Consider the following 17222-nt stretch of genomic DNA (forward strand, 5'->3'; position numbering starts at 1 on the left):
TTGGGGTAAAATGCCTGTGACCTTCTTTGTGCTCAGTCCCTTCTGGAACCAGCACGTGTGTGATAAGTCCAGGGCTGAAGGGGCCCAGCAGCAGACCCTGCCTGAAGCCCTCGCTCCTAGCCCAGTTCTGTGCGTGAGGCTGTCGTCCTCAGGCCACCCCAGCGCCCTGGCGGACCCTGCTGTGTAGGGGGGGGGGAGGCCAGCCTGCCCTCTGTAACCACAGACACAGCCATGGCGCAGCCCACATCTGGCTGGGTGTTGACTTTCAGCAAACAGGTCACACCAGAGGTGGTGTGGGTGCTGAGTGAGCTCGGGACCAAGGACCGTGTCACCAGAGCAGGTGTGTCAGTACTGAGGACGATGGGCGTGTGACACAGGGCGTGCAGTGCCTCTGAGGAAGTGTGTGGATCGGGCACCTGTGAAGCACAGGGGCTCCTGGGCGTGTCCAGGGGCCTAACCCACCACCCTCCTCATCCTGGTAACCGTCCAGGGCCCTGGGCTTTGTCCCCTTAGTGGGGCGAGGCTTCTCGGGGAGCCCAGTGTCAGCAGCAGCCCTTTCCAGGTCCACACGAGCACTGACACAGCACTGGTGGGATTCAGAGAGGGATGTCCTGAACGTCCCGGGATCCTCAGGAGGAAGGACCCGTGCCGGCCAACCTGGGTGCTCACCACAGGGCAGTAGGGGGCACCATAGCTGAGGGTGGCCTCACGCCTGCCTGAGGAAGCTGCCCTTCCTCAGTTGTGTTCTGATTCTACTTTTCAAAACCTAAGCATCCCAAAACTCTGGCATTTTTATTTATTGTCCAAGGAAACTGAGAAAAGACACCATATATAGTCAGCCAGTCACTAAGGGGACATTCAGTTCCTGCCAAGGAATTCCAGTGGCTGGCTGTCTTCCAGGGGAGGGCCGGTGGGCCATGATTGCCAAGTAGCCCAACACACACCCACACCCACACCCACACCCACACCCACACCCACGGGTGGGAGGCAGCCCAAGGACCAGGCTTTGCTGTGCTGGTGTTGCCTTTAATCCTGGGCCCAACATAGAGTTTCTCCAAGTTGTCATGTTGCCCCTGCAGGCAGACTCTAGCACCCCCACACGCGGAGCATCCCCTCCCCACAAAGGCCCTCACACTCGTGGCTGCTGGGAGGTAGCCCAGGCTCTCCACCCCTCCTGTCTGATGTACAGAACCACCTGGCATCCCTGTGCCATTTGACAGTAGGGGAAACTGAGGTGCAGAGACCTGGTGAATTTCCTGAGATCAGACTGCACCACGCAATTGGCAAAATGAAGCATAAAAATCCCCAAATGTCAAGAGGTAACAAAACATATTTATTTTAAAAAACATGGGCTCCCCTGCCAAGCGAGGTCCTGTAAAACCTGCCACCTGGTCACTGTGGGCACACAGACCCCCTAGCAGTTGGCCAGACCGAGACCAAGGGGTTGGGGGTAAGGCAGTGAGGGAGAGGATCCCTACTCTGTGCTGGGCAGCCAAGAAGGCAGTTTCGGGTGGCTCTGCCCAGCAATCCTAGAAGGGTGGTCCTACCAAGGAGGGGGCAGCTCTCCAGGCCAGGGCTGTCCCTGACCAGGCTGGGTGAGCAGGGGAGAGCCTAGGCTCGGCCACAGGCCGCACAGCAGGCCATTCTGCTGTGTGGCACCACGGACAGGTTCAGGGGCAGAGTAGACAAAAAATGCCCTCACAACCTAAACAATGCCCAGTCCCCCTCCACTGAGGGCCCCCGGAATGTGCTACAGCCGGAGTGATTGGAGGAAGCCTCGAGTGACAAGCAGGACGGGCGTCAAGCACGCAGACGCACAGCCACCCGAGGCTGGCCGCACCCAACCTCAGCCGGGCTGGATGTCACCCTGCAGGGCTGGCCGTCCAGGGAAGTGCGGGTGCAAGGGCTCTGCGTGGAGAGGGGCGCGCAGCAGCATGGCCACTGGTCAGAAACGCCCCTTCTCCGGCCCCACCCGACCGTGACCCGGGTCCTGCGGCGCCCACGAGGCCCGGGGGCGCCTGGCGGCCTAGTGCAGCCGCAGGTAGGCGGGGGCGGAGTAGTTGAAGAGCAGAAAATCCATCCTGTAGAGCTCGTACAGGCGCCGCTGGTAGAAGGGGCTGATGTCCCTGAAGAGGCGCGCGGCCTGGTCGCGGGCCCCGGCCGCCTGGGGCTGCGGCGGGGCGGGGAAGCGCAGGCCGGGGGCCCCGGCCAGGCCCAGCACGAAGGCCGCGTCCTCGGCCAGGGTCTCAAACTTGCCCACCACGTCGTAGCGCAGGCGGCACGGGTGGCACAGCGCGTGGGCGCGCTCCCAGTGCTCGTTGAAGGGCTCGTGGCGGCGCGTGCGCGGGTCCAGCAGGTAGGCCAGGAACTCGGCGAAGCGCACGTCGTGCCCGCGGGCCAGGGCCTCGGGGCGCGCGCCGGGCCGCAGGCGCCGCACGATGCGCGTGCCATAGAGGCGCTGGAAGGCCGCGCTGTAGGGCTGCGCGAACTTGTTGCGGTAGGCGGACGCCAGGCGCTCGAAGGGCTCGCGCACGAAGAGGAAGGCCAGGTAGGCGCGCAGCCGCCGGTTGATCTCCGCGGGGCTGAAGTCGGCCAGCGAGGGCAGGCGGCCCGGCGCGTGCGCCTCGTGCGCGGGGATGGCGAGGGGGTCGCCCCGGGCGCCGCCGCTCAGCACCAGCAGCACGCGCTTCCAGTTGGTGCAGGCCACCTTGGGCACGTAGCAGTAGAGCAGGCCGTGCGCGTCGTCCACCAGCACGTGCCGCAGGTCCTCCGGCTGCAGCAGGCGCTGCCGGCGCGTGTGGCGGCTGCACGCGCGGCGCAGCTGGTCGCGCCGCTGTCGGTGCACCTCAGCCAGGCCAGAGCGCGGGCCCTGCGGGCGACAGGGGGACGGTCAGGACGCTGCCCCGCCTGCTGACCCCCAGCTGGGCCAAGGCTGGGTGGCTGACAGGGTCCTCCCCGGAACCCCACCCTGGCCGCCAATCACTGCGTTATTTGGGGCCCAGGAATCTGACCTGGACCTAGCTTGGGGGCAGGATGGCATCCGCCTTGTCGAGCCCCGTGGGAAGGATGTGCCCAATCACGTGCTGGTCACTCGGGGCCGAGGAGGGCCTCATGGCAAGTAAGACCATGTCGGAGTGAACCCGAGAAAGAAGGAGGAGGTCCGAGGGCTCACCGTGCGCGCAAATTAAGTATCTGCGCATTGTTGACTAAATGCCCATGGTGTGCAAGAGCAGCAGCCTTAACTGCATTTAAATTGAGTTGGAAAATGCAGCGCTGGCAGACTTCCCTAACAAAATAGCTGCACCTGGGTTGATGAGCTGACCTGTGTCTCTGGGTCTTGATATTTTGCTGTTCCCCTCACCCGCAACAGATTCTAATCTGAGTGTCCTCTCTGGGCCTGCGCCTCCTCTGTGCAACAGGGACATCCAGCATTTGTCTAGCACTTGCGCGCCAGGCACCTTGGGTGCCCTTTACATCTCTTTGAGTGGGGCAGGTTGGGAGGATGGGGGATAGCCCCCCACCCCAGCTGCCTCCTGCAGGACCCCCTCCCTTTCCTGAGGTCCTTTCTGTCCTAAACAAGGTCTCCACCTCCAAGTGTGCCCTCAAGGTCCCTGCCTTTCTGCTTCCTGGTTACTGGTCTAAGAGTCCTTAGGCAAAAGGCATTTTTCAGTTCTGAAAATTGCATTCAAAGCCTTTAGAATATAATATAAAGGACAATGACAATTACCAGTGAGCATGCAAAGAACAGGGGACCTTCCCTCATTGCTGGTGAAGGTCTGACATGGTCCAGCTGCCGGGGGAGCAGTTTCACAGTGCCCCCCCAAACAGTAGACATCTGATCCAGCAGTTCTACTCCTGGGTATATACACCCAGGAAAATTAAAAGCACACGTCACACAAAACCTCACACACAAGTGTTCACAGCAACGTGATTTATAATAGTGGGTCAAAACAACCCACATGTCCATCATCTGGTGAAATTGACAAATACTCTGTGGTATATTCGTACTATGGAATATTATTTAATCATAAAAAGGAGTGAAGCACGATAATCCTGAAACATGGATAAACCTTGAAAACTGAGTAAATAAGCCAGACCCAAAAAGCCACATGTTGTGTGAATCGGCTTATGTGACATGTTCAGACCAGTGCTGTGGAGACAGAAAGTAGATGGTGGCTGTCGGGGGTGGGGCATGGGAGGGACTGCAGGTGGGAACTGGGTGTCATTTCAGAGTGGTGACAGTGCTCGAAAATCAGATAGTGGTCGTGGTTGTGCAACCTTGCAAACATACTGAGAACCACTGAACTTTATACTCAAAGAGCGTGCATTTTGTGGTATGTGAGTTATAACTCGGTTAAGAAAATCTTCTGAGTGAGCTATTTGGGAGCAGCGTCTGCCATGGCAGGACACTCTATCAGCGCCTGCAGGAGGTGGCCTGACATTGCAGGGCAGGGGGTTGCTGGACTCTTCTCGCCACGTCTGCAAATGTTTGAATTTTTCAGAATGAAAGTTAAAGCCGAGAGGACAGGCGTACCTGTGGGTGAGGTTCTGAGGAAAAGCAGAAGCACGTGACAGAACATGTGCCACGTGCCTCGAACATGTCTGGGAGACACACAGAGAACTATCGTCCCGGGTAACCAGGGCCAGGGGACAGGAAGGGCCTCTTCACTGACTGTGCGTTTATGGCGTGAGGACGCCCTTTCACTGGTTTATATGACTTTTTCAAAAACTCACCCTGGGAGAAGCTGCCAAGTTCAGCCATGGCTATGGGAAGCCTGAGGACACGCAGAGGAGCCCATCCCACCCTTTGAGGCACTGATTCACAAGATTGGCCCCAGAAGTCTGGCTCCGTGTGGATGCCAGGAGGAGGCTCACCCAAGGGCCCCACAGCCATGGTCTGCTTTCAGCTTCCAGACAACCCCTCGTCTCTGGCAGCGGGAAATGTTGGACATCCACCCACCTGCCAGCTCCCCTCCTCCCTTGCCAGCAGACCCCAATGTGCTTGGCATGTGCCCAGCCTCGGGGAGGAACCAGTCACGGCAACCTCACATGCCATCACTAAAGCGCTGGGTGTAGGGGTGCATGTCTGGCCCGCCTCTAGCCATGGAGATGTAAGGAGAAGTCTCTGCTGGATGGCTCCTGGGAAAGACTTTCCTTCAGGTCAAAAATGAGAGCTCCTGAAGGGAAAGAAAAAAAAAAAAGCCTCTGTCCATCCCCTCCCTGCCTGCCTGGGATGCTCTCCTGTGAAATGTCCGGAGCCCTGGCAGTCATCTTTGCAGGAGTGAGGCAACAAGTCTATGACTTTTGTCTATGCTGTGAAAAGGGGCTGACGTCTCTGAGCATCTTGGGGAGAAGCACTCCCTCCTCCTGAGTTAGAGCAGCCTCAGTCAGCCTCTCTGTTGCTTGTGGTCCTATAAATAACAACTCCGTCAATGCTACCTCCATTTTCAAGTGAGAAAACTGAACCTCAGAGGAGATGAGGTGCCTACAGTTCTGAAGTCAGGAAACTGGGGCTCCAGCTTGGGTCCCACTCAGAAGCCTGGGTTGTGCCTGCTGGTCCCTATGAATGCCGTGACCTTCTCTGGGTCCTTGGTTTCCTCGTGCCTCAGTTTCCTCATCCGTAAATGACTAACAACAACCCCACCTTATCAGATTGTTGTGGGTTCTAAACGAGTTCATAGAACTAGAATGCCTGGTGCACAGTTAGCACTTACTAGCCAGACTACTATTATTTCTCCAACTGCAAAGTGTAGAACTTCCAGGGCCCTGATGCCCAGGGGTCACCGGGCCTTCAGGCTGTGAGGGGCTGAGTGAACCCCATCTACCACGCAGAAATCTGTGGAGCCAGTGAAACCTGGGGCCCTGCTGAGGGCCTGGCCTGCTCTCAGCTTGCTGCGTGGGCAGGACCAGCCAGTCACCCTCTCTGAACCAAGGCCACCTCATCCATGTGCCTGAGTATAGTGCAAGGGCTGGGGCTCCCTGCATGTTTCTCAACCAAATTTGGGGGTTCACTTAGTTATTTTATCCCCACTAGACTGTCAACCCTGAGGGTAGGCAAAGCGTCTGTTCTGTCCCCTTTCATATCCACAGCGGGTAGAGCAGTGCCTGGCCCAGAGGCTGCTTCTGTGTAGTGTTGGGGAGGCAATCGGTGGGTCGATGGGTGGGAGGGGCCCAGACCTCTCAGCCTGCCTCCAAGATGCTCTTGGCCCGGTCCCAGGCATTTTCCTCTCTGGGCAGAGCCTGGGTTTACAGAGGGAGCCTCTCCATGCCCCAGAATAGTTCCGGTCCCATTCCAGCAGGTTTAACTGGAGTCTCAGGTTCATGCCTGGAGGTACAGGAGGGCATCCCTGGGCCTATGTCTGTCCACCTACCTGGTCCAGGTCGTAGAGCATCTGCAGGGGACTCCGCCTCTCCCCACTGAGCCAGCCAGAGACCAGGGCCCTGTTTCCAGATGCTGTGGGGCAGAAAGAGACACGTCACTGCTGTCTCCAGTAAGGCTGTGGCTAAGGGCTTCAATCGACTCACTGAGGGCACAATTGCTCCATCTACAGGACTTATTTCCCTCCTGTGTCATGCCTGCCTCTGCGGAAGCTTGGTGGAATGTGGGGGGCACTAACAAGGCCCCAAATCTACCAGGGCAGTATGCCCGCTCCCATGTTCTGCCCTCCAGGTTGGAAGGTGCCAAACAGGTGGTGGTACCCGCCTGCAGCTCTGTGGAAAGGCCTGACCACCTTAGCTCTCCACTCTCATCCGCTGTCACCTCCTGCGGCGCTCCTGCCCACTCCAGGCCACAGCTCTGAGGGGCCGAGGGGTTAGCCAAGCTGCCCCTCTATTCACCACCCCAAATCTCAGTGGAGGCAGCCAGAAAGGGCGGGGCCGAAGTGGAGGATAGCAGAATACCCCCAAATCATCTACAGATTCGGTGTAATCACTCACAAAATCCTCGCTGCCTTTTTTTCCTTTGCAAAATTGACAGGTGATTCTTAAATTAATGTGGAAAATCAAGTGATTTAGATTAAGAATGTCTAAAACAATCCTAATTTCACAACTTACAACAAAGCTATCGTGATTAAGACTGTGTGGAGCTAGCAGAGAAGAGACTCATGGATCGATGAAATAGGATTCAGAGTTCAAAAATAACTTTTACATTATGTTGATTTTTAATTAGGGTGCCAAGGGAAAGACAGTCTTTCCAATAATAAATCACATTTTATCTACAACGCCCCTCAGGAACACAGCTGGGGATGAGAAACGGCTGGTGTCCTGGGGGATGTGGGGGCGCCCCCGGGACAGAGAAGCAAACCTAGGCCTGTCCACCCCAGGGTGTGGAGGCGCAGAGGCACCACCCAGCCTTCCCGAAACACCAGCCCTTGCGGAGCATCTCTTATTTCCTGGCCAGACCACAGCCTGCAGGAAAATGGGTCCCTTACCAGACTCCAGGGGCCTGTGGGTGGAACGCGACAGAGAGCAGACAACAGAGAGGCCCAAAATAGCTGTGGCCAGTGATTACAGGGCCGGGCTGCCCCGCCCAGCTCCACCCCTGCCCACCACACAGATCGGAGGAACTTGGGTCAGGGAGATGCGCAGGCCAGCCATGGAGGGGCAGATGGGTCTGGGAAGATCAGTAGGGGGATGTAAAGGCCCCAGGGCCCAGCCCCTCACTCTGGACAGCCAGAGGTGATCTGAGAGTAGAGGTGGGCCCCAAACAGGGCCACCTTGAGGCATCCCCAGCGTCCACTTCCATTGTCCTAAGCCCCCCTGGCCTGAGTCCTCTGCCCCGCTCTAGACCCCCGTCCTAGGTACCAGGGAGAGCCAGATGGCAGGTCCCAGCTCGTGGCCAGGGAAGGGCTGGGCCAGCCCAGGGCAGCCACAGGCAAAACCACAAGGGCTTCTGCTTTGAAGATGGAAACAAAAATAACAGGAGGTAATGGAAGGAGGGAGAAAGGAGGGTAGAGGGCCGCAGAAGGGAGGGCAGGAGGGACGGGGGACGCCACAGACACAGAGGGCTGGAGACCAGACGGAGTCCTAGCCGGTGACCGGCACAGAGGCAGGAGGAGCAGAAAATGCCAGAATCAGGGGGATAATAACGATGAAACAGGGGACTCTGGGAAGAACTCAAGGCAAACCAGCAGGGTTGGAAGGGGAGGGAAGAAATCGGGAATGAGCTGCCTCTAGACTGGGGGTCCTGAGCCTGTGCCCACAGGGGTCCAGGCTGTGGAAATCACAGGCCGCTATTCTAGCCAGCAGGCCAGAGTGAGAACCCTCCGCTGAGTGTGCTGCGTGGTCCTCAGCACAGGCTTTGGCTGGGGATGGGGGCGGAGGGGGACCCGTGCAGTGGTGCAGGTGGCAGCCAGGTTCGTGGAATGCTGGGCAGCTGAGCCTGGCACGAATCTGTGGTTCGTGCTCACTGATGCTCTTCTTCTGGTACAAACCATCACGATCCCCATTTGACAGATGGGAAAACTGAGGTTCAGAGGGCAAAGAAACTTATCCTAAGCCTCCCAGCACGTAACTGCCGGCAACAGGATTTGCCCCCAGACCGTGGTGTTTGTCCCGAACGCCCTGCCGTCCCAACTCTCGGACACCCACTCTGCCCGCACGCAACTGCCTGTCCTCGCAGCACCCACGGGCCCCTCCAGGTTACTGGTGAAAGACAGCGCACCAGTTGGGGGGCTGGCCCCCTCCGGGCCACACGGTGTGGGATGGACAAGAGGCTGCAACTGTGGCGGGAAGCTGCTTTGTCAAACATGGTTGTTGGCGCGAGGCCAGCAGGGAGGCTGCAGCAGAGAAGCCCCACAGATGGCCCGCCGGTGGCAGGCAGAAGGGCTCCGGCCCTCCTGGCAGAGGCAGGGCACCAGTTGTTTTCTGGGCGATTTGAGGCTTTGCCACTTGGGGAGTAACAGCTTGGCGATCCTCAGGCCAATGAGCAAAGATTACGACAGGGGTCTCTGGTTAATGAGTCCCAGCGGGCTCGTGTTGCAAGACCAGCCAGGAAGGAGCTGAGGGCCCAACAACACCCTGACCTGGCCCCGGGCCCTGGCGGCTCAGGCTGCTGCCCCCATCCTGTCCCCCATGACCTCGCCCTCCTCGGGGATCCGCCTCCTGGGGTCAGGGACATCCTGTCTGGTGATCAGCCGAGGAAGGAACACCCTTATAAGCCCTGCGCAGGTGAAAAGCAATTCTGCCCTTTTGGGGAGAAAGAAGCTTGTATCCAAGACTCAAAGTCTATTCGCAGAGCTCCACAAACCACTGGGACTGAGCCCCAGTCTGACCAGATCACGCTTGGGTATAGTCATGGCAGTTCTGCCTCTGGAGCCCTAGGAAGCCCCCCGCCCCCGTGGCTGCAGGCCCAGGGCAGGCCCCACTGGCTCTGCCCCCACAGTCTAGGGGTCTCCTCACTAGGCGCCTGCTTCACTTGCCCCGCCTTGGTGACCTTAAAACCTTCATGGCTTCCTCTGGCTAACCACAGATTCGGTGCCTGGCCAGGGCCCCTTCCCTCCCCACTGGCGGCCTCAGCTCCAGCCACACTGGCCTTCCTGCTGCTCACCGAACATGTGACCTGCACCCCACCTCAGGGCCTTTGCACTAACTCCTCCTTCTGCTTGGGGCGCTCCTCCAGGAGCCTTTACACTCTAGGGTAGGTTCTCATTCAGATCTCAATTCAAATGTTCCCTCTGAAATGAGAGCTCCCCAAAAAGCTCCCCCCTCGACCCCGCACCACGATCCTTCCCCGGCTCTCCTTCAAATGTGTGACACTTGTCACTGCTGAAATGATCTGAGTTGTGTGGAGGCTGCGGGTTGGCTGTCCCCAGAAGGTCAGCACTGTCAAGAAGGGGGCAGGCTTGTTTTCTTGTCGCCCCGGTACCTCACCTAGCTTCAATTAATATGTACCTAAAGGGCAGTGGCCCCTCATGGCCACAGGGAGAGCACCCCAATTCCTAGCTGGCCACTCAAGGAAACTCATGACTAGTACCTTTCTGGCTGGCCCCTGCCACTCCCTCTCATGAACCCTGATCCCTGACCACACACATCCCTTAACCCACCAGCCCATCTCACTCCTTTGTTCTTCTGCCTGTGCCATTCCCTCGCCCCAAAATTCCCTTTCCTCACTTTCCCATCTGGCAAACTCCTATGTAGCCTTCAGAGCCCTACCCAAATGCCCCTACCCTGTAAAATGGAAAATATAAGATTTAGACTAGGATTTAAAAACTGGTCCCCACACTTCCTAACTGGGTGACCTTGAGCAAGTCACTTCTGTTTTTCCTGACCTTAGTTTCTTACTCTGCAAAATGGGATCACCCATCCCTACTCTGGTGAGCCGTCCATCTTGCCAGTTCACAGTTTTTCATGGTGCTCTGGTGGCCTGGATGTAACTCTGGATACTCTGAGTACCTGAGAATGAACAGCAGCGTGTGAGCAGCTGTTGATTAGGCTCCCAGCAGTCACTGCCCCTTTTGTTAACCCACCTGACTTCCTCTCAGAGCAAATCTGCTCACATATATTCAGTGCCTGTGATTCTAATACGCTGCCCGATGCATGCCCGTTACTGCTGAAATAGGCATGTGACCAGGCCTGGCCAATCAGAAGCAACGCATGGAAGGGGACTGGGGTGAATGTGGAGGGTGGGGTGATATAATGGAATGGGGGGGCAGGGGGAACAAAGCACAGGAGCCTAGGGCCTTGATTTTTCTGGGTAGAGGAGGTGGCCGGAGAGGTGTGTTCAGATGGAGGAGATACGTTTTCTCCCAGGGACACAGAGACTGCAGTCCCTGCAGTCACCCAGACATGCCCGCTCTCCGCAGACACTCTGGGGCATCTGTCCCCCCCAACACGCACACTGGGGCCCACATTATCACTGGGGCCTTCCTCCCTGGGGGAGGGACCCTCTGTGCCTGCCCTGTCCCAGGTCCTGTCATGTTCACAGACACACACTGAGACCTGAGCATGTCCCCCCAAACCAGGGAGCACTCCACGATGGCCAGGTCACAGGGTGGAGAGTGCCCCAGCTCCCTCCTGCAGGCTTGGGGCAACTCTGTCCATACCTGGTGGGACAATGTAAGTGAGGGTGGTAGGGGAGACGTGATGAGCCCCAAGGAAACCTCTCCAGCCCTGCTTGCTGGAACCCCAGCCAAACCCTGGCCTCAGCCCAGGGGCAGTTAGGGAGGGAGAGCAGGAGAAGGAAGCCCCTCACCCCAGGACAACAGCAGCACAGTGACCCCCTGACAGGGACAGCAGTACGAGGAGGAGGAGGATGGGGCCAGGCCTCTTCTGTCTGCCAGCTCATTCACTGAACCTCCAGGAGCTGCACCCCACTTTATAGATGGACAGAAGACTGTGGCATGACTGGGCCACCAGCCTTGACCCAGCGGGACCTTTCTTGGGTAAGTGCAGCCTGAGAACTGCCTCTTCAGCCTCATCCCACAGGCCACCCCCTCCCCGCTGGCCCTAGTCCCTGAACACCCCGGGGCGGGTTACTCACACAGGTGGGACTCAGTCCACAGGTCAGGCAGGAGGGCAGAGACCCCCCCCCACACACACACACATCACACAGGGGAGAGGTCAAACAGCGCTCAGGAGAGCAGGCACAGCTGACTCCCTGCGCCTGGGCCAGCCTGGAGGGAGGGTCTCTGGCCTCAGTTTCCTCCTTTGTGAAGTCGGGAGGAAATGACAGGATCAGCTTCTCAGAGTGAAGGCTCTAAACGCGCCTGGCACCCCGAGGAGACACAGCTGGCTACCTCAGTTTCCCCAGCCAGACCGTGGAGTGACGCAAACGAGCCCCCAAGTCCTTCCCAAGAAACCTGAGCACAGAGCAGGGCCAGCAGCCTGCGCCCTGGAGGGAAGGGCCACCCCCAGGGGGTGCCGCTTACCCGAGGGGCTCCAGGTAGCTGGGGGGTGGGGGAGAGCCACAGCAAACGCGGCTGCCTTGCCTGGCAGTTCCTGTTGCCACCCACACCTGACCTGGGTCTGCAGACAGGCGGTGCAGTCGGCACTCCTGAGCTGGGAGAGCGGGGCCTTGAGCTGGGGCATCTAGTCTTTTCCCGACCGACCCACCCACCCTACTCCCCAGCCAGGGAGGAGACAGCAGGTGTCCCACCCCCTCTGAGGGGTCGGGGCGGTGGGGCAGCCCTGGGCGGGGCGGACACTCACCAGGGCGCAGGGCGCGGAGCGCGGTGCCAAGGAGCAGGAGCGCGGCGCCCAGACACGCGGTGGCCAGTGCGCGCCGGGGCCAGCAGCGCCTCCCCATGCTGTGCGCGCCGCGGCCGAGGTGAGGCCGTGGGGGCGGCGGAGTCCCGACCAGACCCGCCCCGACCCTCCGGCGCCAAGGCCCGCCCCCACCTCCCCGCGGGGGTGCGGCAGTGCAGGCAGCCGGCCCCTGGGGGAGGGAGGCTGGCAGGGCGGGGAGTGCGCCCACCCAGTCTCCACTCCCCCGGCTTGATCAAGTGCAGGGGAGGGGGGCAGCCGTCTGGGCATGGAGGGTGGAGGTTGTGGGACGGAGCCCTGAGGCTGGTGGGGCCCCGCCCCCTGCAGTTGGCCGGGGTACCATCCTCCAGGGAACCCCAAGGAGCCCTGTTACCAAAGCCCTTGCCTTTTTGCTGCCTGACACGCCAGAAATCCTGGGTCTGGTATAGGGGAGCAGGACATGACTCTCCCAGAGACCCCGCAGCCAATATCAAGCCCAAGGGTAGAACCTCCTTCCCCCAAAGCACTCTTGTTCCTGTACCCCACCTGCGGCCCTGCATGCTCCTGGCTCCTGTCCCAGCCTCTACTTGCTAGCTCTTGCTTCTGACTCCAGGGGAGCACTGGGGACTCAGAGGATTCCTGCATGGGCTGTGATGAGAGCAAGATCTGCCTTTGAAGCAAAAACCTTCCAACTAGCCTCGTGGTGGGAAGGCCAGGCCTTCCTGCCCACAAGTCCCCAGGCCCCTGCATCTGGGGCTGTGTGCACAGGTGTATGCACCCCAGGGCCAGCGTTGGGTGGTGTGAGTGTGTTTGTTAACTGCTCTTGAAAAAACTGGTGATTTCCAAAACCTGCTGGTGCCACTATCAGCGGGTGCGAAATCACCCATACCTGTGCCTGCCCCCTTCTCTGCACACAGGAACAATACTAGGCTATGCACATCGTATTTTGAGAATTAAATGAGATGTGAAACACTTGGCACAGTGGAAGTGGCACTCAGAGAGTGCCATTGAACTACTTGGTGTTGGTAATTTATGTGCCAGTCACTGCCCATTTATGGTTAGTGCCTCTGGTTTCAGTCACAGCAGTGATATATAAACATTCCTACTGTGTTTATTTTAAAAGGCCTGTTAAACAAAGAATAATAATATGTTATAGTTCTCTTGGCTTAAAGACGCAGCTTCAAATGATGATGTTAGGGCTGCATTGGCAGTGGACGGAGAGGTCCAGGTTAAACCTGAGCTAAAACCAGAAGCTCCTTAATAGAACTTTCCAGGTGACCTGCACACGGGTCTTTGGGGATCCTCCGACTCACCCTGAGCTCTGCTGCTCTGAGTCAGAATCCGGGGATTTCTCCGTCATCCACACCCCCAGCCTCACCCCAGTTCTGGTCTACACCTGCTCTCAGCCTTTCTCTGACTTGCTCTTGCTGTGTGAAGCCTGAGATCCTGGGAGCCTCAGTGCAGGCGTCTTGCCCTCCTGGGCTGCCACCTAGTGGCCAAATTTGAGAACAACATCTCTCAGCCCATCCTGGGCCAGAAGTGTCCCTGGGGACCTTGTTCCTAAAGAACCGTGGGGAATTCCTTGCTGGATCTTGGGGTGGGAGGGCGAATATTCCTGGCCAGAGGCCCACGATCTCAGATTCTTCTCTGAGAGGTATCCTTTGCTTCCATCTGCCTTCCCACAGGGGCTCATACAATCTCATTCACTCGCAACAGATACTGAACACCCTCTGTGTGCTGAGGTGCCATGGAGGGAACAAGGCAGACGTGCTCTCTGCCCTGCAGAGTGTGCATTATAGCTTGGGGAGAGTATAGAAAACAGGGGTAAATGTATAATGTCTGACACGTGGGAGCTGGCGGATGAGGAAACCGTGCAGGATAAAGGGGTGGGAAGTGTTTGCATAACAGGGGAGGGAGACACTGAGGGGTGTGAGTCAGATGAGGCGGAGCCGTGCAGGTGTCTGGGGGAGCAGATTTCCAAGCAGAGGAACAACCCTGAGGCGTGTTCCAGTGGCTGTGACTAAGGAGCATATTGCCCTACAATTTAGCAGCTTAAAATGCCATTTAAAATGTGCGGGTCAGGAATTAAGGAAGGGGTCCCCCTGGGTGCTTCTCACTGGGGTCTCGTGCTCTTGCATCAGATGGCAGCAAGGATTGTCACCTGGAAGCTGGCCCCAGCTCTCTCATACACTGTTGCTCAGAGGGGCAGTGACCTGCGCACACCTCAGCTTGGGGTCCTGGGGTGCTCTGACTGCACCCACAGAGCCTCAGCTGCCTTCTGTGGGATCCCCAAGAACCCCTAAGTCTGCCCAGATTCAGGAGGCAGGACCGCACCCCAGCCTCCGCCCCGACGTGCAGGCAGGCTACTGGCGTGAACACGTGCTCCTTGAACTAGGAGCTGAGCGGGAGCCTCTGGGCTGGGTGGGGAAGGGAGGAGCCGGAGAAGCCTCCGGAGTCTGGGCTGAGTGCTCCTAGACTGGAGGTGGTCGGGGAGATTGGGGCCAGCAGAGAGGGTGGGGGTGACCAGGGTGGGATGGACTCAGGGTCCAGGCTGTGTTTTGAAGGCAGAGGGCCAGGGGTCAGGGTGGCAGAGTGCCTGAGGGGATGGTGGGGGCTGGGAGCAGGCAATGGCCCAGGGTCAGTGATATGGCCTGGCTTGGGAAGGCCAGCCGGATGAGCGGGGGAGCCACCAAGATCCCGCCAGTGTGTCCTGGATGGAGGTGTCGGAGGTGTGGAGGTGTCAGGTAGGCTAGAGGTGCTGTTGTATTGCTGCTCCCTAGGTGGCACTGGGGGTGAGGCCGGCTGGGACAGGAGCAGTCACTGCGGGTGACTGCGGGAAACTAGGACAGGCCTTTGGTGCTGGAGAGCGATGGGCCTGGGCCACATCAGGCACCAGAGCGCCAGGGCTGAGGGCCCGAGGAGGCACCCCCTGGGAGTGGCTTGCAGTGCCAGCCTACCCAGTCAGGGTCTCCTTCTGCCTGTCTCTCCCCAGACCTGCATTCCCTTCAGCGGGCCCCTGACATTCACTATTCTTGCCTGTTTGGTGGAGGCAACACTGGAAAAACCACGCTACTTTCACGTCTCATCTCATGTAATCTTCAGACATGAGGTAGGTACTGTCATTGTCTCCATTGTTTGGAAACCAGGGCACAGAGAAGCTAGGTAACTTACCCAAGGACACACAGCTTGTGAGTGGCATAGCCAGGCTCGGAACCTCACCGCCGCCATATTTGACATATGTAAGAGCCTCATGCCCTTAGGTAGCTTGTGCACTTAAAAATAAAATCAAACTATTTGGGCATGTTTGTAGATTCACAAGCAGTCATAAACAGCAGAGCCACCGTCCGCCCTCCTGCCCCGATTGCAGGACCCCATGCGCTGTCACCACCAGGCCACTGACATGGTGCATCACCCATCTTGTGCAGTGCTTCTTGCCATTTTAAAAAAATGTTGCAAACTTTTAAAGATCGTGAGTGCTCAGAGAAACAGTTTGATTCTGGCTTCTCCTGAGCCATCAGATGACAAGGTCTGTCTGAGTACCAGATCCGAGGGAGATAGTTTGCAGGGGAGCTGTCTGTGGGGGAGTGGGGGATGAGGTGGGAAGGGAAGGAACTAACCACGCTGCAGTATGGTGGGCAGCTGTGGGGCCAGGGGGCCAGGGTAGTTATCCACCGGCACCTCCCCCAGCCCCCTGGGATGGCGCCGTCAGCGCTCCAGCCGCTCCAGCCCGCCTCTGAGGGCACCAGAAACAGCCCCAGAGCAGAGAGCTGCATGCAGGCTCCTGGTAGTCAGGGCTGAGGACTGTGCAAGTCCAGAGGCGGGCGGGCAGCGCTGGTACCAGGACTTCCCCGCCAGGGCCGCAGCAGCGCCTGGGGCGAGAAGGGGCTGGGGTGGGGAGGCATAGGTGAATGCCGGACAGCAAACACGCCTGCCTGCCTGCTCATCAGCCTTCGAAGCCGCCTTCCTGCGCCTGGTGACGAGCGAAGATGCCCATTCAGCCCCCCTCTGTGCCAGCGAGAGCAGCGTCGTGGGGGTGTTTGGAGCCAGACCTCTGGGCTCTGAGGGTTCCGACCCCCGCTCTGTCCCTGGCCAGCTGTGCTGTGGCTTTGGGCAAATCCCGTCCGTCTCTCTGGCCTCAGTGTCCAGGCTCCAAAGATGGGGCCGTGAGTCCTGCAAGACGAAGGCAAACGCAGTGTGCTCGGAAGAGCAAACAGTGAAAGGTGTTAGCTGCTGTTGTCACCTCGAGGGCTTGCACAACCCATTTGTGCCTCCTGGGTGGCAATTCCCACCCATGTGTTTTGATTGGGATGCGGCCCAAGGCCACAGGGCAGGACATAAGAGCTGGGTTCACACCCAAGGGTGCTGCTTCCACTGGGGCTTGACTGCTGTCACCTCCAGCCTGTGGAGTGAGACCTGGGCCTCAGTTTCCCCATCCGTAGCACAGGGCTCAGGAGGAGCACCTTCTGGTTGAGCTGTCAGTGGGGCTGGGGGTGAGCTTCATCTCCCGGCCCTCCCCAGAGAGCTGGGTGGGGCAGCACACACCTCAGGGGCTGGGGGAGGGCACCCTGCTGCTGCTTGGGTTCCCATCTGCCCTCACCTCGCGGGTGGCAGGAGGAAGGGGGCTCAGGGGAATGCTGCTTTCTGCACTGATCCCCCACTCTGTGCCAGGTTCACTACTGCACGACTCCCCATCACCCAGACACCAACCCCTACACTGGCCCCCTGTTGTTACTCCCCCATGAGGTCACCAAGGGCAAACCTACATTAGAGTGGCCCCAGCTTTCCTAGAAAACACAAGCCCTCAAGGTGGACACCCCACTAACAGGACAAATGGACCCCACCTCGCCGTTTCCCTGCTGGAGCCTGCTGTCCCCAAAGCACTGCCCACCCCCACGGCCCGGTCAACACTGTAGGTAGCCAGCCTCGGGGCCAGTGACCCTGTGACGCCACATGGCTCCTTCCCCAGGCGCTGGACCCAATGAGGGGCTGGAGGAGGCGGCCCTGGGGCCGGAGGTCCCCACCCAGCTGGACCTTGACAGCTC

General features: G+C 58.7%; 1 protein-coding gene across 1 annotated transcript; it reads right to left on the reverse strand.

Annotated features, from left to right (window-relative positions):
- Nucleotides 1-2026: 2026 nt before the first annotated feature.
- Nucleotides 2027-12244, reverse strand: CHST13 (carbohydrate sulfotransferase 13). The gene is made up of 3 exons (XM_037519825.1): nt 12148-12244; nt 6372-6454; nt 2027-2869 (listed from the first exon to the last, which is right to left on the reverse strand). Exons 1-3 carry the CDS (start codon nt 12242-12244, stop codon nt 2027-2029), a joined length of 1023 nt encoding a protein of 340 aa, XP_037375722.1.
- Nucleotides 12245-17222: the final 4978 nt, after the last annotated feature.

This window comes from Talpa occidentalis, unplaced genomic scaffold, assembly GCF_014898055.3.
Source record: "Talpa occidentalis isolate TD23 unplaced genomic scaffold, MPIMG_talOcc4v2.1 talOcc4.10, whole genome shotgun sequence".
Lineage (NCBI taxonomy): Eukaryota > Metazoa > Chordata > Mammalia > Eulipotyphla > Talpidae > Talpa > Talpa occidentalis.

What these genes read in the sequence shown, in the direction of transcription:
- CHST13 (XM_037519825.1), bottom strand. Translation starts at nt 12,244, where the DNA reads ATGGGGAGGCGCTGCTGGCCCCGGCGCGCACTGGCCACCGCGTGTCTG. An exon ending in GCTCCGCGCCCTGCGCCCTG is followed by an intron (nt 6,455 to 12,147) that starts GTGAGTGTCCGC and finishes TCTGCCCCACAG; the next exon opens with CATCTGGAAACAGGGCCCTG. An exon ending in TGCTCTACGACCTGGACCAG is followed by an intron (nt 2,870 to 6,371) that starts GTAGGTGGACAG and finishes TGTCGCCCGCAG; the next exon opens with GGCCCGCGCTCTGGCCTGGC.